The sequence below is a fragment of the Microtus ochrogaster genome, chromosome 2 (genome assembly GCF_000317375.1).
Source record: "Microtus ochrogaster isolate Prairie Vole_2 chromosome 2, MicOch1.0, whole genome shotgun sequence".
Taxonomy (NCBI): Eukaryota; Metazoa; Chordata; class Mammalia; order Rodentia; family Cricetidae; genus Microtus; species Microtus ochrogaster.
Genome location: NC_022010.1, coordinates 55,215,754 through 55,232,237, shown reverse-complemented (window position 1 = coordinate 55,232,237; position 16,484 = coordinate 55,215,754). Strand labels below are relative to the sequence as shown.

The following is a 16,484-nucleotide window of genomic DNA, read 5'->3' as shown; positions in this document are numbered from 1 at the left end:
CCGAGACAGGGTTTCCTTATATAGCCTTGGCTGTCCTGGAACTCACCCTGTAGACCAGGGTAGGCTTCAGACTCAGAGACCCACCTGTCTGTGTCTCCAGAGTGCTGGGATTAAAAGTGTGCACCACCACTGCCTGGGTAGGATGCTTATCTTAATGCGAAGAATAGCTAGCTTTGCGTATTCCCCAATCTTTATGGGCCCGTAAACTCCACTGAGCCCTCACAGTGTCCTGGATTTCAGAGGATGGAGCTTGTCCACTGGAGACAAGGACTTGGGGGACTTTATTTTTCTAGTCACTCTGTGTTAGTGAGGGTTCTCTGGAGGAACAGAACTTGTAGAATGACTCTCTGTATATATAGAAAGGGGATTCATTAATATGGCTTACAGGCTGTGGTCCAGGTATCCGAACAACAGCTGTCTACCAAGAGAAGGTCCAAGAATTCAACAGTTGTTCAATCCATGAGGCTAGATGTCTCAGCTGGTCTTCAGGTAGACACCAAAATCTTGAAAAAGTAGGCTTTAATACCAGTGAAGGGACTTGCTGGGGGAGTGGGAGCAAGCAGGCAGAGAGAAGCTTCCTTCTTCCATGTCCCCTACTTAGGCTGCCAGAAGAAGGTGTAACCCAGATTAAGGGTGTGTCTTCCCACTCCAAAGATCTGGGATTAGAAGTGAATCTTCCCACTGCAAATGATTCAGTTCAGAGGCAGTCCCTCACAGGTGTGACCAGTCATCTGTGTTTTAGTTAATTCCAGGTGCAGTCAAGTTGACCACCAAGAATAGCCATCACATCCTATGAGAGAGAGGGTAAAGGCACCAGCTTCCTTCAGCCTCCTTGGCTTGGTACCTATATATTGTCAGGAGTAGCTTTGGAATTTTATCTGTAATATGTACATAATATATTACATCTTGATTTTTACTTTAAATTCTGATTTATACTTCTGCTGTATTTACTAGCCTCTTTAAACCTTTTTTGTTTGTTTGTTTTTAAGAACAGAGAGGTAGAGAGGCTAAAAGGAAAGAAAGTATACAGGCTAGCCAATCAGTCCCAAGAACTTCTCTCATTCCCAGCCATCACTATGATGTTCTTCCTAAAACACTTTCCATTGCCTTGATTCATTATCTAGTACCTTTGAGGTTAGGTTCTTCTCAACTATCCACTGCTTACCAACTGCTTAGTCTATCCTCAGAGGCTTCAAGGTCAAACCAAAGTCAATGAACAAACTGTGACTTTCCCATTGCTGGCTTTTCTTTCTGGATGTTTTGGAGGCTGGTGTCTTAACGACTGGGATGTTGTGAATTCCAGTAAGTCACAGAATCTGCTCCCAGTTCTTGAGGACATTGCTGTCTAGTGGAGGAAATGACTTTCCATGTGGCAGCCAAGTTGTCAGACAGAGATGTGAGCAGATTTTAATGAGAGCTGAGAAGCTAGAAATGTTATATTTAAATTTGGAGGGTGGGATTACAAGAAAGACTCGGGAATTGAATCCTGAAGAATGTGTATGGGTCTGCTTTCATCTTTAATGTTTCGAATCTTTACATTCTATCCTCAAGCCTTTAACACATGGTAGACAGACTTAGGAACAGTTTCTGGAATGACACAGATTCTCCCATAATGAACACTAGCAAATTTTTTGGTTTTTATTTTTCTGTGTATGGCCTGCGTATATGTCTGCATACCGTGTGCATGCCTGGTGCCTAAGGAGACCAGAAGAGTGCATGATCCCTCAAACTAGAATTATAGATATTTGTGTGGGTTCTGGGAATTGAACATGGGTCCTCTGAAAGAGCAGCCAGTGCTCTTAACCATTAAGCCAGCACTTCAGTCCCCGCCCCACCACCACTTCCCATCCTTTTGACCAAATTCTTAACCTAACTCAAGCTAGTCTTGTTGTTTCATGCCATTCTCCACTAGATTTTTCTCACCACTTTTCTTTCTTTCTTTCTTTCTTTCTTTCTTTCTTTCTTTCTTTCTTCCTCTCTCTCTCTTTCTTTCTTTCTTTCTTTCTTTCTTTCTTTCTTTCTCTCTTTGCCTTTGAGGAATGTATGATTCAGAAAGGGGTCCTACAGATTTTTCCTGCAGTATCATCCCCAACCCCAAGCACACACCAGTCTGGTACAGGCTCTGCGTGATTCCCAAAGAAAACAAGGAGGGAACCATTTGCTCCAAATTGAAAAAAGAAATGTGAAGCAGCTTGGCTGACTTGCGGAATCCTGTGCACGCCCTGTGCTTTGGGATGAAGGGATGGCAGAGGAAAGAAGATCTGGGGGAGAAAAGAAAACACAGGTGGCTTCCTGAGCTGCCCCAGGAGGCGAAGGCAGTCTGCAGCTGAAGTCAGGCCAGCACCGCTCCATGGCAGCCAAAGCATGGAAAGGGAGAACTGGCTTAGTTTGAAATTGTGCCTTTAGTGGTAATGATGTGTTTGACTTGGCCAGGTGAGCAAGAAAAGCACCTAAAGATCCTTGGATTCAGAAGGTGCCAAGGAGCTGAATATATTAGTTTAAAAAGAAGAAGGAGAAGGAGAAGGAGGAGGAAAGGAGAAGAAGAAGGAGGAGGAGGAGGAAGAGGAAGAAGAAGAGGAAGAAGAAAGAAGAAGAAGAAGAAGAAGAAGAAGGAAGAAGAAGAAGAATGCCTATAGCCCTAGGTCAAACTCATAACTAATTTCTTCTATCTTCAGGTAAATTAGGCATGACTTTATAAGGATTAGCTGATATTCTCGTAGACTCTTCAAATGGTGTCAGCAATTTGTTACAAGTGTCTAGACAGACCTGTGCTGTAAACTCTACACAGAGCCTCTTAGCAGCGGATATTTGTCCACAATAGTCAAGAGTCCAATTTTACAGCAGTCACTTTTACCAAACTGAGCTCAAGTCACAGGGCTTTTTTTTCCCCCAAGAACAGCTTTAAAGCCTCATGTAGACAGAACTTTCTTTGGACCCCCAGCTCCCAAATAATAACATGGAGATTTCTTATTAAGTATGACGACTTGATCTTAGTTTAGGCTTGATCCCAACTAACTCTTATAACTTAAATTAACCCATTTATATTAATCTGTATTCTGCCATGTGTCGTTGCCTTTCTTCCATGCTGTATATCCGACCTACTCCACATCTCACTGGCAAATCCTCGCCTCTCTGATTCTTCCCAAATTCCCCTCTCTCCCCAGAAGTCCCACCTATCCTCTCCTGCCTAGCTATTGGCTGTTTAACTCTTTATTAAACCAATCAGAAGGTGCCTGGGCAGAGATACATCTTCACAGTGTATAAAAAGATTATCTCACAACAGACTCATGCTCCCAACTCTTTGTGCACTCAGCAACCTATTTATGCACTGACCCCAAGAGAAAAGGGAGGGCCATCAGAAGTATATTGTGCTGAAGTTGGGAGGGGGGTTGACCAGTTTGGTTTGAAACCACCAGCCACTTGGTGGGATAATGCAAGATGGCTCTTGTAAGAGGAAAGGAGACAACCTAGTGAGTTGACAAGTTCCTTCACACCCCATTTTGGTATATGCGGGACATTTAGTGATCTCTACTTTGATCTTACTTTTAGACTTACAGCTATTTGGGGGTCTGGTGACCAGTTTGAGACCTAGAAAACATATCTGAATTAAAGGACCATGACTTAACAGTGACAGAAACTGTAAGCAAAACAAACGAACAAAAATATCTTCCAGGGAAAACAGCAATTTTTTTTCTATAAAGAAAATGGCGCTAATCCAGGCAGCGGTGCTCATTGTTAATCCCAGCACTTGGGAGGCAGAGATAGTTCAAGGACTACACAGTGAAACCCTGACTCAAAAAACAGAAACAGCAAAAAAGAGAAACTACGTGGTGCTTGTTTGTTTAGATGAATGAATTTTAAGAAATAAAATATTGAATCATCAGAGCAGAGTATTCAGGCTGTAGGAATTTCTCTGCTGGCCTAGGTCTCAGTTCTAATATTACGGGGATAGAAAAGTAGATTACGAAGCAATTACTGTAGGCACATCAAAATGTCAGGACTTAGATTTTTAACTTCATTTTGTTTTTATGTATAAACCTTTTTTTCTGCAAGTATGTCTGTGCACCATATGCATGCAGTACCCACAGGGGCCAGTAGATGGCACTAGACCCCCCCCCAAAGAAAATTACAGATAGCTGTTAGCTACCGCATGGGTGCTAGGACTGGAACCAGGACCTCTGGAAGAGCAGCTGGTATTTTTAACCACTGAGCCACTTCTTCAACTTCATTAACTGCCTTTTAAAAAGACTTATCGTATGCACGTGTGTGTGTGCGTGTGTGCACGTGTGCGCGCACACACACACACACACACACACACACACACACACACGTGCCCACAGAAGCTTTAGATTCCTAGAGCTAGAGTTAGAGGTGGTTGTGAGCTACCCAGTATCGGTGCTGGGTTCTGAACTTGGGTCCTCTACAAGAACAGTAGTCATTCTTAGCCACCAAGCTAACTTCATAGCCCCAGATTAAAACAAATAAACAAAAGGAAAACGAGCTACATTTTAATTCATTTTGAGAGTCATGGTCACTTGACTCTCCCAGGTCCTCTCTGATCCTTCGCCACCCCACTTCCCTGTCCCAGTTACAAGTTGTCATCTTGCTTCCTCTCTTCCTCCTTCTCTCCTCCACTATTTCTTCTTCTTCTCAAATTCTGTTTGTGTTTTCCAGCTACTTTTGGGAGTGGGGCCTGCCCTGGAGTGTGGTCAACCTACCAAGGGTCACACAGTTAAAGAAAGCCAGCTCTCCGTCTCCCAGCAGCCGTCAAATCACAATAGGTGGATAGTGGTGCAACCCCAGGTTTCTAACTCTTCTTTCTTGTGGACTAAATAGATACTCCTAACATACATACCCATGAAATATAGTTAAAATTAACCCAGGCATGGTGGCCCGCACCTCTAATCTCAGTCCTCCAGAGGCGGAGGCAGGTGAATTTCTGTGAGTTCAGAGTCAGCTTGCTCTACTTGTTGAATTCCAGACCAGTCATGGCTGCATAGTGAGAGACTGGCCCTGTCTCAAATTTTAAAAGAAAAGAAAAAAGAAGAAGAATCACTAGGAATGTGAGCGAGGCTGCCGCACTTCCTTGGGAGCTCTAGCACATCTGGAAGCTCTAGGCACGGCAACACCTAGACATTTGTATCGCAGTCCAAGCATTAATTCACAGAAACACGTGCTCCCAGTGAAGCAAGTGACCTGGTTCTTTAGGAAGGTGACAACCACCAAGACTTAGTTTCATGGGCAAGAGTGTCCTTGGATTCAGGAAGTGCTAGCACCTCCTCAGGGCGTTCTTTTCCCTTCCAAGGGCTTTCACTTCACCCCTAAGCCGTTGTTTCCTTCAGGTTCGTGCTAGTCGTTGTTTATAGTATGAAGTGTCCTGTGGCCTCTGTGTTTCCCCTAGACTGCAATGGCAACTAACTCTCTTATGCCTTTGTGCTAATTCTGGCTAATCCTAATACACAGAGCTGGTCAGATGGCTTTGAAATTGAAGTTACTGGTCCCAAACTTATCATAAATAAGTCTTCCAATCTTTGTTCTAGTAAGTCTCTGCAGAGTTTAATGAAGACTAAACAAAATAAATTGGATAATTTAAACAAACACTAAAACTATTTTTTAATATTTTTTTAATGAGGAGATTGTGGCATAAATTAGAAAAAAAATGAAGAAGGAATTTGTGTAAAAACAGGTTGATAATACAGAAGAGCTTTAAGAAAAAAAAATGTTGGAAGCCAAAAGTGTTTTTACACTTTTGTATAAGTGAAATGGAGGGCTGGCAAGATGGCTTAGTGGGTAGCCTCACTTGCAGGCAGGCCTGGCACTCGAGTTCAATCCCCAGATCCTACAAGCCAGCAGAAGACAACTGACTCCTGAGAGCTGTCCCTATAGACATGCACACACAAACCGAGTATATAAATCTGTTAGAAGACTTGGAGATGTCCACTGGACCCTTCAAGGGAAAGCCAGTGCTGGTGAGACTCACAACCCGGACAAGCGTGTGGTGAGAAAGGAGGGCCACAGGAGACCTCTGTCCCCAGGGCAGGGGTCCTTGTCTCTGCAGCCCGGAACTCTGGTTACCAGGGCCATGCTGAGGAGCTCCACTCCCTTGTTTTCAGCCTCCCCTCCCCCTGAGCTGGCCCTGACGGAGGCTGTGCTGGGATCCCGCTCTGCCTCTGCCTCTGCCTCTGCGGACCACCGGGACTCACATGAATTTTCCCATTGCTGAGTTTATATTTTTATTTATATTTGGATGATCAGAGAAGTATGTGTGATGTGGGTTGTTGGCAAGTAAATCTTTTTTTTTCCCTCTCTCTTTCTTCAATGTATTTTTTCCAAACTATTTCATCGGGTCCAAAAGAAAGTGGAGCTTTGTGTGCCCGCCCCACCTCCCAGCAGCGCTGAAACCAGATGAATGAGGATGGCTGCCGGCATCTCACGGTGCATGTGGCTGCCAGACTTGCTGGAGACATGGCTCCATCCTTGACTTGTCTTTGAGGATTAATCCCATTTCATGTTCTCTTCTGTCTTTAAAAATATTTTTAATTGGTTCAAGCCAAAAAAAAAATTCCTAAAGCCTTGAGCCAGTTTTATTGCAAATCATTTAATAATATTGCAAAATAGATTCTTTTTCTTTCTTCCCTTCCTCTCACACGCTTGCCTCTTTCTTCCTGCCTTCTCTCTTCTCCTCTTGTCTTGGCTATGATTTTTTTCTGACTATGATTTTTTTCTGCCTTCAGATACCCCCCCCAGCCTCTTTCATCTCCCCTCCATTCTTTACCCTTCCACCTTCCACATGTGGGGAGTTACACCTTAGCCGAGGGAAAACAAAACCAAGATTTGACAGCTAATCTGTTTGGCAGATGCAAAACGTCCCCACCCACCCATAGAAACTGTTTTCTATTTAAATAAAAGACAGCATAACTGCCTTGCTTTCATCAGAAACTGCGCTTGAGAAATTTCATGTCATGTTTCCATGGCTGTCGGGAAAGAGTTTTGTTTGGAGCCAAAATTATTTGTACAATTGGATTGGCAGGCAAAAAAAAAAAATCCCAAAGAGAGCAAACATATTTATCCACTGTCCTGGTCTGCCAAGTGAGGCACGAAACTTGCGTCTCCAACTTCCTCCCTAAGTTGTGTGCAGCTTGTGGCGGCCTGACTTAAGCTGTTGGTAGAAGGGGGGAGGACCACGCTGGGCCACCACTCTTATGTTGACCTTTCCTATCTCATCTGTTAGAAGACCCCACTGTCCAGGACCTAATCTTATTTCCTTTGCATCCTAAGTACCAGGATGTTTGATTGGTGGCATTCATGATGCTCGAAGTGATACCACTGTACTGAACGCCTGCTATAGAAAACACTGGTTTGGGCCAGCCTTGTGAGTTACAGTTGTTTGGTTTTGGTGGTCTGTGTGCCCTGGCTACCCACTGGTAAGCGTTTAGTCATTTCCTCAAGTGCTCAGCTTCTCAGAAGCCTGCCCAAGTCACGGTAAACCCCAGTCACTCTCCAGGTGCCAGGCTCCCTGACCTCATGAGCACCGTCAACTGCAGCTTTACTACTTGGTCCCCTATCCTTAGCAGATGGCTTTTGTGGTTTTCCACTTGCAAAGTACTTTACTTCAAGGCTAATTAGTGGGTGAAGCTAAGCTATGGTATCTCAGGTGACCGAAGGATTGAATGTGGTGTGTGACTGTGTGACCATCGATAGAGCAGTTTAGAGCTCAGTCAAGCTCCACGCTGCCAGAGGCCACTTACTGAGGCAATGCCATCAAATCCTCTGCCTTCTTCATGGCCGCACCCAAGTTCTCCTCTGTTGTAAACCAGAGATTCAGCCAGAGAAAGCATTCAGAATCTTTACTTCCTTGTCCAAAGTGAAAGACCACGGGGTCAGTGTGTCACTGAGAAGTGGCTCCATTGGCACAGGGTCTTCCCAAGCTCTGTAACTCAGTCGTAGACACAATGAGTTGCCACAAGGACAAGCTGAGGCTTGGAGGCCTTGGGGAATAGAATTAACAGTGAGCCCAGAAACTTGCCCATGGCCCCAAGGCTGCTAAGCATCTTAGCAGCTTTGCCAAGTGGATGCGGTGCCCACGATCTGATGGATCTCATCCAGACTCAGCAGATAAGTGCGGGCTTGTCCTCTGATCTCAGAGAACATGGAGTCTGCTAGGACAGGACCATGTGTGATAAACGCCTACATGGCCAGAACGCCACATTGTTTGAGCCCTCACAATTGTTTGAGCCTAGTGCACAAAGATGGGGGTGTGGGTGACTCCTGCAGCATCCAGCAAAGGTGCCAACTTTTCTGCCTGCACAGAAAGGGCTTTGATTTGCCACCAGGGAAGAGGGTGTTCAGGGAGAAGGCCGAGTGAAGAACCTCTTGGAAAGTTGGGGTTTGGGTTATACTAAGAATGTAGAACTGAGACCCAGGTGCTCTGTGAACTTTCTGAAAACGAGGTAAACCTTCGGTTAAGATTTGACACTTTGTATTGAACATATGTAGGCACATTCCTCCAGTGTTGTAATTTAACTCATAGTTCTAATTATTAGTATTAGTATTACTATTACTATTTTGATATCTCAAGACAGGTTTCTCTGTGTATCCCTGGCTGTCCTGGAACTAGTTCTGTAGACCAGACTGGCCTCGAACTCACAGAGATCCCCCTGCCTCTGCCTCCAAAGTCCTAGGATCAAAGGTGTGCGCCAACACCGCCTGGTTTGTTGTACTTATTATTAAGAGCTCTTATTATGGGCAGAGTGGTGGAGATTAGAGAGTAGGAAACATTCAAACGGACTCAAGATAAGATGTGCCCATTTGTGCTTTCTCGTGTGCACCTCAGCAGTGAGGAAGTATGAGCACATACCTTCCAATGCTTTCCTGTTTTTCCCACGGCCAAGAGAATTTGGACCTGACGTTCCCTTTAAGTGGAAGAAGGACGTGTAGAAGACACCTACAGCATGCCTTTGAAGAAAATCCCTGTAGACAGTGCATCCAGGTGTCTCGCAGAACCCACTCGTGGGAATATGCAGCTTCCCTTTGGAATCTGTGTTTTTCAGGGGAAGGAACCAGGCAGAGCTCTGTATAAAGACCGAGATCCTATGAGCTTTCTCAGAAAGGACAATGTACTGAGACAGAAAGGCATGTTAGTAGCCTCAGAGCTGGCCCCAGAGACCAGGGCTTTTGCCCGGTGGAGAACTGAGACATGAGTAGGTCTGCTGGACTGTTTAAGGAAGCAGCTGGAAGAGTGTGCAGAGAGAGGCTGCAGAAGGGGGATGTGAGGGAAGGTAAAAGATTCCTGCTGTGCATGTCTCAAGCACACAGGCAAGGACAGGTGTCCTCTCGCCATTTCCCGTAAAACTTGACCCACCCTTCCGCCAGCAGAGGCCTGTTAACCCCATCTGTAACTGAAGGGCCTGCCCCTTATTCCCAGTGTGCCATTGTTGAGGGCCAGGAAGCTGCTTTGCAGAGCCTTGGCCTGGGAGCAGGTTGCTTTCCCCTTCACATGAAGCCAACGGGATGCCTCTGCATCTGCCTACTGATAGCGGACTGGTGTGTTACTGATCACGGAGTGTCCTCCATCACTGGCCTCCTTCCTGCCCAGGAACACAAGGACTGGGGGCCCTGATTTCTACATCATTCACCACTTCATTACTCTGCCTTTGATCCCTGAGTGAAACTCGATTTTACTGCCGCGGCCAAACTGGGAGTGATGGAAGTGCCAGCTAAGACTTAGGCTTAGGAGGCACAAGGAGGGGGCAACAGCAAAGACCAAAGGGCTGCTTATTTGTTTGGAAGCCAAGAGGCCTGCCTGCCAGTCAGCCCGTGTGAGCAGTGGGGTACCCAGATGGGGTGTCCAGGGCCCTGCCCACATGGGCTGTTGTGCACATGTTGGCATCAGAACAAAGGGAGAGCTGGGCTGCCTGGCTGACCGGTGCCCAGCTTCATGCCACCCCGAATGCGCAGCCTTCTGTTTCTGCTCTAGCAGCTGTCAGAGGGTGTAGTGAGAGCCAAGAGGGGCTTAAGGAGGCCCCAGTGCTCTCGCAATGGGTTGCTAAGGTGGGTGCCTGGTGGAACGTCTACTCCGTGCCTGGATGAGCCTTCCATTTTAGCAGGCAGGAGCCTGGGGCCATTACGATGGAGACGGCTTTCTGGTGCCAAACTCCTTTCAGTTGCTCACATCTTGCTTGCAAAATGATATGCAAGGTTTAAGTATATTCTTGCTCCAGGCAATTTTCCCTGGGATGATGTAAAGAAAGGATGGGGGAAAACAACACTTGGTGGGGTAGCTTTAGATTTATTAGACCGTGGAGGAGAGTGTTTCTTAGTGCCTAGGGAATTTTCCAGATGCCCCCGAAGTGCAGTTGCTCATAGCTCATTTGGTGGGGAGCTTCCTGACTTGGCAGGTACAAGACTCTCTACCCTGAAGGAGGATCAGGGCCTTTGCGTATTTTCAGTGAAATGCTTTTAAAGGAGTGGCATTACCAGTGTTCAGATGGAAAATCATTCTTCATCCAAGCCACGAGGCTCAGCCAGGTTAGGGCTACACAATGTGCAGGCCCAGGTGCAAAATGAAAATGTAGGCTCCTTTGTTCACATGGGGTAAAGGGTTTAAGATGGCTCAGCGGTTAAGAGCATTGGTTGTTCTTCCAGAGGACCCGGGTTCAATTCTTAGCCCCTGCATAGCAACTCACAACTGTCTGTAACTCAGATTCAAGGGGATTGGATACCTTCTTCTGACCTCCTGGGTACCAGACATTCTTTTTCTAAAATAACTGCCGTTAACCACACTGAAAATGCTCAGGAAACATTTGTGTTAGGACCTTGTCGTTCAGCTCATGATGTTAACCAAGCTTCGTGAGACAATTTGGGTTCATTGGTCTTATAAGTGGTCATCTAACTTGTCAAGCTTGGTTCCCATGACTATCGACTGTAATATGACCAAGACCCAAGTTGGGCTCAGAGGACAAATATGATCAAGTTATGACCCCTGTCCTTAGAGAATGAATGCTTTAACACTGAAAAGAAATGGGCAATGATCTTTTCATAAACAACAACAAAACAAACAAAAAAAAACTCAACAAAAAATAACAAAGAAAAAACAGAGGTCTTTCTTCCCTACTGTGGCCTGACTGACAACTTCTAGAAAGTTCTATTAAGTGACAGCCTTAACCTTGCCAGTCTCTTGATCACCAGGTCCTCCTGTGGTGGCTATAGTTTATTTGCGGCAGTTGTTTTTTGTGTTGTTTTTTCCTACCCTGCTTGCCTTTCTGAGTGGCCCATTGGAAACAAGACTGCAAGCAGGTCGAGCCTTGCAGTAAAAGTTCAGGACGTCCAAGGCTGAGAGAAATGAGCAGAATTTGAGATGGTCTACACTCAGAAAATGGTCATCCATGGCTTCCTTGGTACCACACTGAAAAGAGGGTCTGGGTAAAATATTTTAGCCCTTTCTTCATGTTCTATTAGCTTTACCCCTTCTCTTAAGATAGATCCGGCTACCATCCTGAGAACCCAGAATGTTCCAAATGTGGCTGTATGGTAGAAATGGCCAGCTTTTCAACAGCATTGGTGATTTGGCCCATGCAAAGAGATTTGTTTCTTAGACACATGAATTGTTTGAGAAACATGCTGCTCTTGCTCCAGATGGGTCTCCATTCTTTCCCAGCCCTCACACAAAGCTTACACAGTAGAAACAGCTAACGCCGGAGGATGCTGAAACCTTGTGTCAGGACCCTCAGTTCCTCTCAGATTCCACATCGGTGTGCTGCTTGGGGTGTCCTTGTCACCTGGGAGTATCACCAGGACATCCACCGAGTCCCACCTATCCCCTATCAGAGCGTATTAGTCATTAGAGACTGTGGGTTTTGGGCAGCAGCATCTTGGCTATGACCATGGTTGGTGACGGAGTCACATTTCACTGAACGTGTGAGAACCTAAGAGGAACTGGAGGAAAACATCAACATTCCTGTTCTTTCTTTTCTTCGGTTTCCATTCGCAGAGCCTTCTTACAGCTGTACGTGGACATCTGTAACCTGACCATGACCCATATCCAGGACAGCTGAGTAGGAACAGCTCACTCTTAGGGTTCAGTATTGCAGAGAAACTGTTCTGGTCACCTTCTAGCCAGATTCTCCTTGCCTCCCCAAACTTACGTTTATAGACGCCCCACGTTTCACTCCATACAGTGATGAGACTGTGCATTCTATGCTTATGAACCTCTGTATACCACTAGAAGCCAAGAAACGTCTCATCATTCTCTTAGGGCCCAGAGTAGATCCTGAAGAACGTATTGTGACTTACAGCGCCAACCCATCTTAGGATGCTGTGCTGACATTCTCTGCCCACATCTACCTGGAACCTCCCTTCCTCTCCACAGATCTCCAGGACTTTAAGTTAGATGTGCAGCATGTGATTGAAGTGGACGAGGGGAACACAGCTGTCATTGCCTGCCACCTGCCAGAGAGCCACCCAAAAGCCCAGGTCCGGTACAGCGTCAAACAGGAGTGGCTGGAGGCCTCTAGAGGTAAGGAACGGGCAAGAACTCCAAGACCAAGCCCCGGATCCCTGATTTCCGATTGCTTTCATTTGTTTCATTGCTGTTGCTTCCTCCCTGAGTCCCCATGATCATGTTGACAGCCCCAACCTCAGGCTAGCCAGCTGTCCTCTACTCTAATATTTGGCTCTCAAAGATGCCAAGGGGACAGTTTCCATGATGGAGTTTCTCTGTCCTGTCTTGCAGACTTTAGCTCATCTTGTGGGGCCCTGGAAAGCGCTGGCAAGCTGTTGCCATTTGATCAGGCACTCAGCACATGGCTGGTTCCAGATGCTGTCTGCTCAAGCCCCTGGCACCCACCAGGCATGGAGAGAAAAGCTGCCTGACAAGCTCAGAGTCCCCAGATCTTCAGCGTTCCCTCTTGGGGGGGATCTTCCCCCACATGGTCTTTGGTGGGCCCTCACAGCTGCCCCAATTTCCTGGGCACCGGGATAATGTCAGCTCTCACAGCTTTCTGCTCAGACCACAGTGGACAGGATGGATAACCTAGGGGAAGTCACAGTTTGGTCCACAGTGCCAACAGGGAAGAGTATATCCATTAAAATTAAGTCAACCTCCTCCACAACAAACTTGCACGTAAGGCCAAGTTGACCTAACTTTGCCCTGACCTTGTAGCTCAAAATGCACACCTTTTTCATAGTATACAATTTCTTTGCTTATGAAAGGAATATGTGCTTATGATAGATATCTTTGGAGGGAAATAGAAACTCAGAAAAGAAAGATCACTGCTTTTGAAATGTAAGCACCCTGATCCAACCACTCAGAAATAACGGTGAGGAGAGAAGAGACGACGGGGGTTCTAATTCCTGTTCCCCGGCAGAGGCTTGGCAGCAGTCCTGGGAAAGATTCATCCCATCTGGCATTTGCCTAAGCAGCTCACACCTGGGTGGCCCAGCAGCAGGCAGGCACCAAGCTTGGTGACACCATGGGTCCCAGGAGGGGCCACCAAGATGAAGCTCAGAGCTGACTGATGGCCAGGAAGCCTGGCAGAGAGCTCTGCCTGCCAGGAAACTGAGGGCCACCCTGTCGCTGGGCTGTCCAGAAGTTTTGAGTCTGCCTCCTGCCTAACAAACCTGAACACATGCTTCAGGCCCCACCCACAGCACGCAAAGCCTGCCAGGCCAGTGAAGCCCAGGATCACGGGCATAGAGAGGACATTGGCTTGGGACTGGAATTTCTCTCCAGCAGAAGAAAATGCACAGTGAGGTGGCTTAGAGTGGTGGCAGTGACACAGATGGGCAAGAAGTGCTAAAGTCAATTCCATAAACTCATCTTTTCCCCATTTGTGCGGCATGAGCCTCAATCTTAATAGGATTTTAGCAGCATAGTTTCTACTTTTTTTTTTTTTTCCGTTTCCGTCCTTCAAGACAGGGTTTCTCTGTGTATCCCTGGCTGCCTTGAACTCAGAGATCTGCCTGCCTCTGCCTCCCAGGGTGCTGGCATTAAAGACAGCCCCACCACTGCCGCGTTGCATTCGGCCTCTTTCTACGTGACCTACATGTGGGTGAACTCCTCAAGGTCACGCTGTGCCCGTAGATTCAGAGCAGAAGCCCAGGTTGATGCTGAGCCCTGCATCCTTTCTACCCTCCCCCAGCTCCCTTGAGAGTGTAAGACGAACCTCATAGCCGAATGCTAACTCAAGGGCATTCAGCCAAGCAGTTGAGGGGTCTGTAGGCTTGTTAGCTCCGTATGCTGGCACCCTGCCGACACCGTACCAAGTTTTATGTGGAGAACAGCCTTTCCGGCTTTGTTTTATTCTCTCTGGGACCCCTTAACTCGAGGGGACTTTCAGACTGTAAGATTCTGTGTCCAAACTCACTTCATCTTCCTTCTCCCTTAACTTAACAGACAACTACCTGATCATGCCGTCAGGGAATCTCCAAATCGTCAACGCCAGCCAGGAGGATGAGGGCATGTACAAGTGTGCTGCTTACAACCCAGTGACGCAGGAAGTGAAAACCTCCGGCTCCAGCGACAGGCTGCGCGTGCGCCGTAAGGACCAGCTTCTCTTGTCGATGGTGGGGTATTGTGGATAAGGGCTACCGAAGCTGAAAGGAGACAGGGGGATCTGGGGATACCACAAGCCAAGTTCAGGGTCGGTGAGCCTAGATGTAGCAACCCAGCCTTGCTCACCAGCGTAGCTCATTGCTGTAGAAAGAAACTCCCGTACTTTGCCAGAAGGGTGGGTTTGCTGGGTAGGAAGGGAGAGCACAGTGTCTTCGTGCAAGCAACGCCCTTGTGGATGGCCTCTGAGCCTGCCTTCTGCTCCTAAAGTGTGCCCAGGTGAAAATCTAAGGAGGCCCCACAGGCTCCTCCTTTTACGTGTGAACACTCTCACTTCTGGGCATCCTCTTAAGGTTTCCCAAGCACTCAGTGAGCTAATGCAGGGCTCCAGAGGGGATTTTCTCCCAAAGTTAAGGGAGCTAAAACTTTCTTATCCTCTTCCTATGGAGACAAAGAGTCTTCAAAACTGTGTTTTTCTGGGTTTTCAAAACCCATAGCTGCCACTGGCTGGCCTGGCTGGCTCATAGCATGTCAGACAGTTTTCCTCTTTGCACGCTTTTTTCTCTGTAAGCGCCTCTAGTTAAGAGCTTAAGTTATGTTCTCTGTAGGAGAAAAAGCTGCCCCTGGCAAGTGGCATTGCTTTAGCTATGTTGTGAGCCTCAGAGGGGTTGTTTCATCTCAAGCCCATAATCTCCGGAACCCTTCTGGGGATGGGTCATCAGAGACAGGATGGGGGAAGTTCATGTGTGTGACCATTTCCTTCTTCCCTCTCCAGGGTCCACCGCTGAGGCTGCCCGCATCATTTACCCGCTAGAAGCCCAAACTGTCATTGTCACCAAAGGCCAGAGTCTCATACTGGAATGTGTGGCCAGTGGGATCCCGCCACCTCAAGTCACGTGGGCCAAGGATGGGTCCAGTGTTGCCGGCTACAACAAGACTCGCTTCCTGCTGAGCAACTTGCTTATTGACACCACCAGCGAAGAGGACTCGGGCACCTATCGCTGTATGGCTAACAATGGGGTTGGGGAACCCGGCGTAGCTGTCATCCTCTACAATGTCCAGGTCTTTGGTGAGCATCCCCATGGATTCCTCCTCTTTAATCTTCCCCTCTGACATTGCTGGTGGTTCCAGAAGCATATAACCTAGCTCAGGGAGGGTCTTTAGTCACCTAGAGACATTACCCTTACCACACACACACACACTCACACACACACACTCACTCCTTTCATAGGCGGAGTCCCACAGCCAAGGAGGAGGAAGCCACTCAAAGGCAGTGTCTCATTCCAGGGTTTGTGGTCCTGGGAGTGGGAAAATGCAACCCTCCACATTCTGATCTGTTCTCTCCACAGAACCCCCCGAGGTCACTGTGGAGCTGTCCCAGCTGGTCATCCCATGGGGCCAGAGTGCAAAGCTCACCTGTGAGGTTCGCGGGAACCCCCCACCCTCTGTGCTTTGGCTGAGGAATGCCATGCCCCTCACCTCCAGCCAGCGCCTCCGGCTGTCTCGCAGAGCCCTGCGTGTGGTCAGTGTCGGGCCTGAGGACGAAGGCGTGTACCAGTGCATGGCTGAGAATGAAGTGGGCAGTGCCCACGCTGTGGTCCAACTGAGAACTGCCCGGCCAGGTGAGTGTAAGCAGCCCAGATGTCAGGAACTCCAGCTGAGCAGGCCTACAGCCCTTTCCTCAAGTACACTCGACCTTAGTGACTTGCAGTTGCAAGATCAAAAGCACACTCTCTTATTAGTAAATTAAGTGTGCAAATTTTCATTTGTGCATGTGACCTCTTTGGTGAAACTTTCAAAAGTGAGTTAGCTTTCCAAGTCTGTGGGCTTCTTTGATTATGCAGAATCAAGCTTAAAAACCAGGACTTTAAAACAAGGGCAAGTAGGTCCTTCCTTTTTAGCTTGAGCCATTTCAGTTGTCCGTTGTACTGGTGGG

General features: G+C 47.3%; 1 protein-coding gene across 1 annotated transcript in view; it reads left to right on the top strand.

The window, feature by feature from the left end:
* Boc (BOC cell adhesion associated, oncogene regulated) overlaps window positions 1-16,484 on the top strand; it is a 75,143-nt gene that overhangs the window by 42,993 nt on the left and 15,666 nt on the right. The window contains exons 5-8 of the mRNA XM_026788855.1: window positions 12,368-12,514; window positions 14,393-14,536; window positions 15,324-15,617; window positions 15,898-16,170. Coding sequence (XP_026644656.1) covers window positions 12,368-12,514; window positions 14,393-14,536; window positions 15,324-15,617; window positions 15,898-16,170 — 858 coding nt within the window. The remainder of the gene's footprint in view (window positions 1-12,367; window positions 12,515-14,392; window positions 14,537-15,323; window positions 15,618-15,897; window positions 16,171-16,484) is intronic.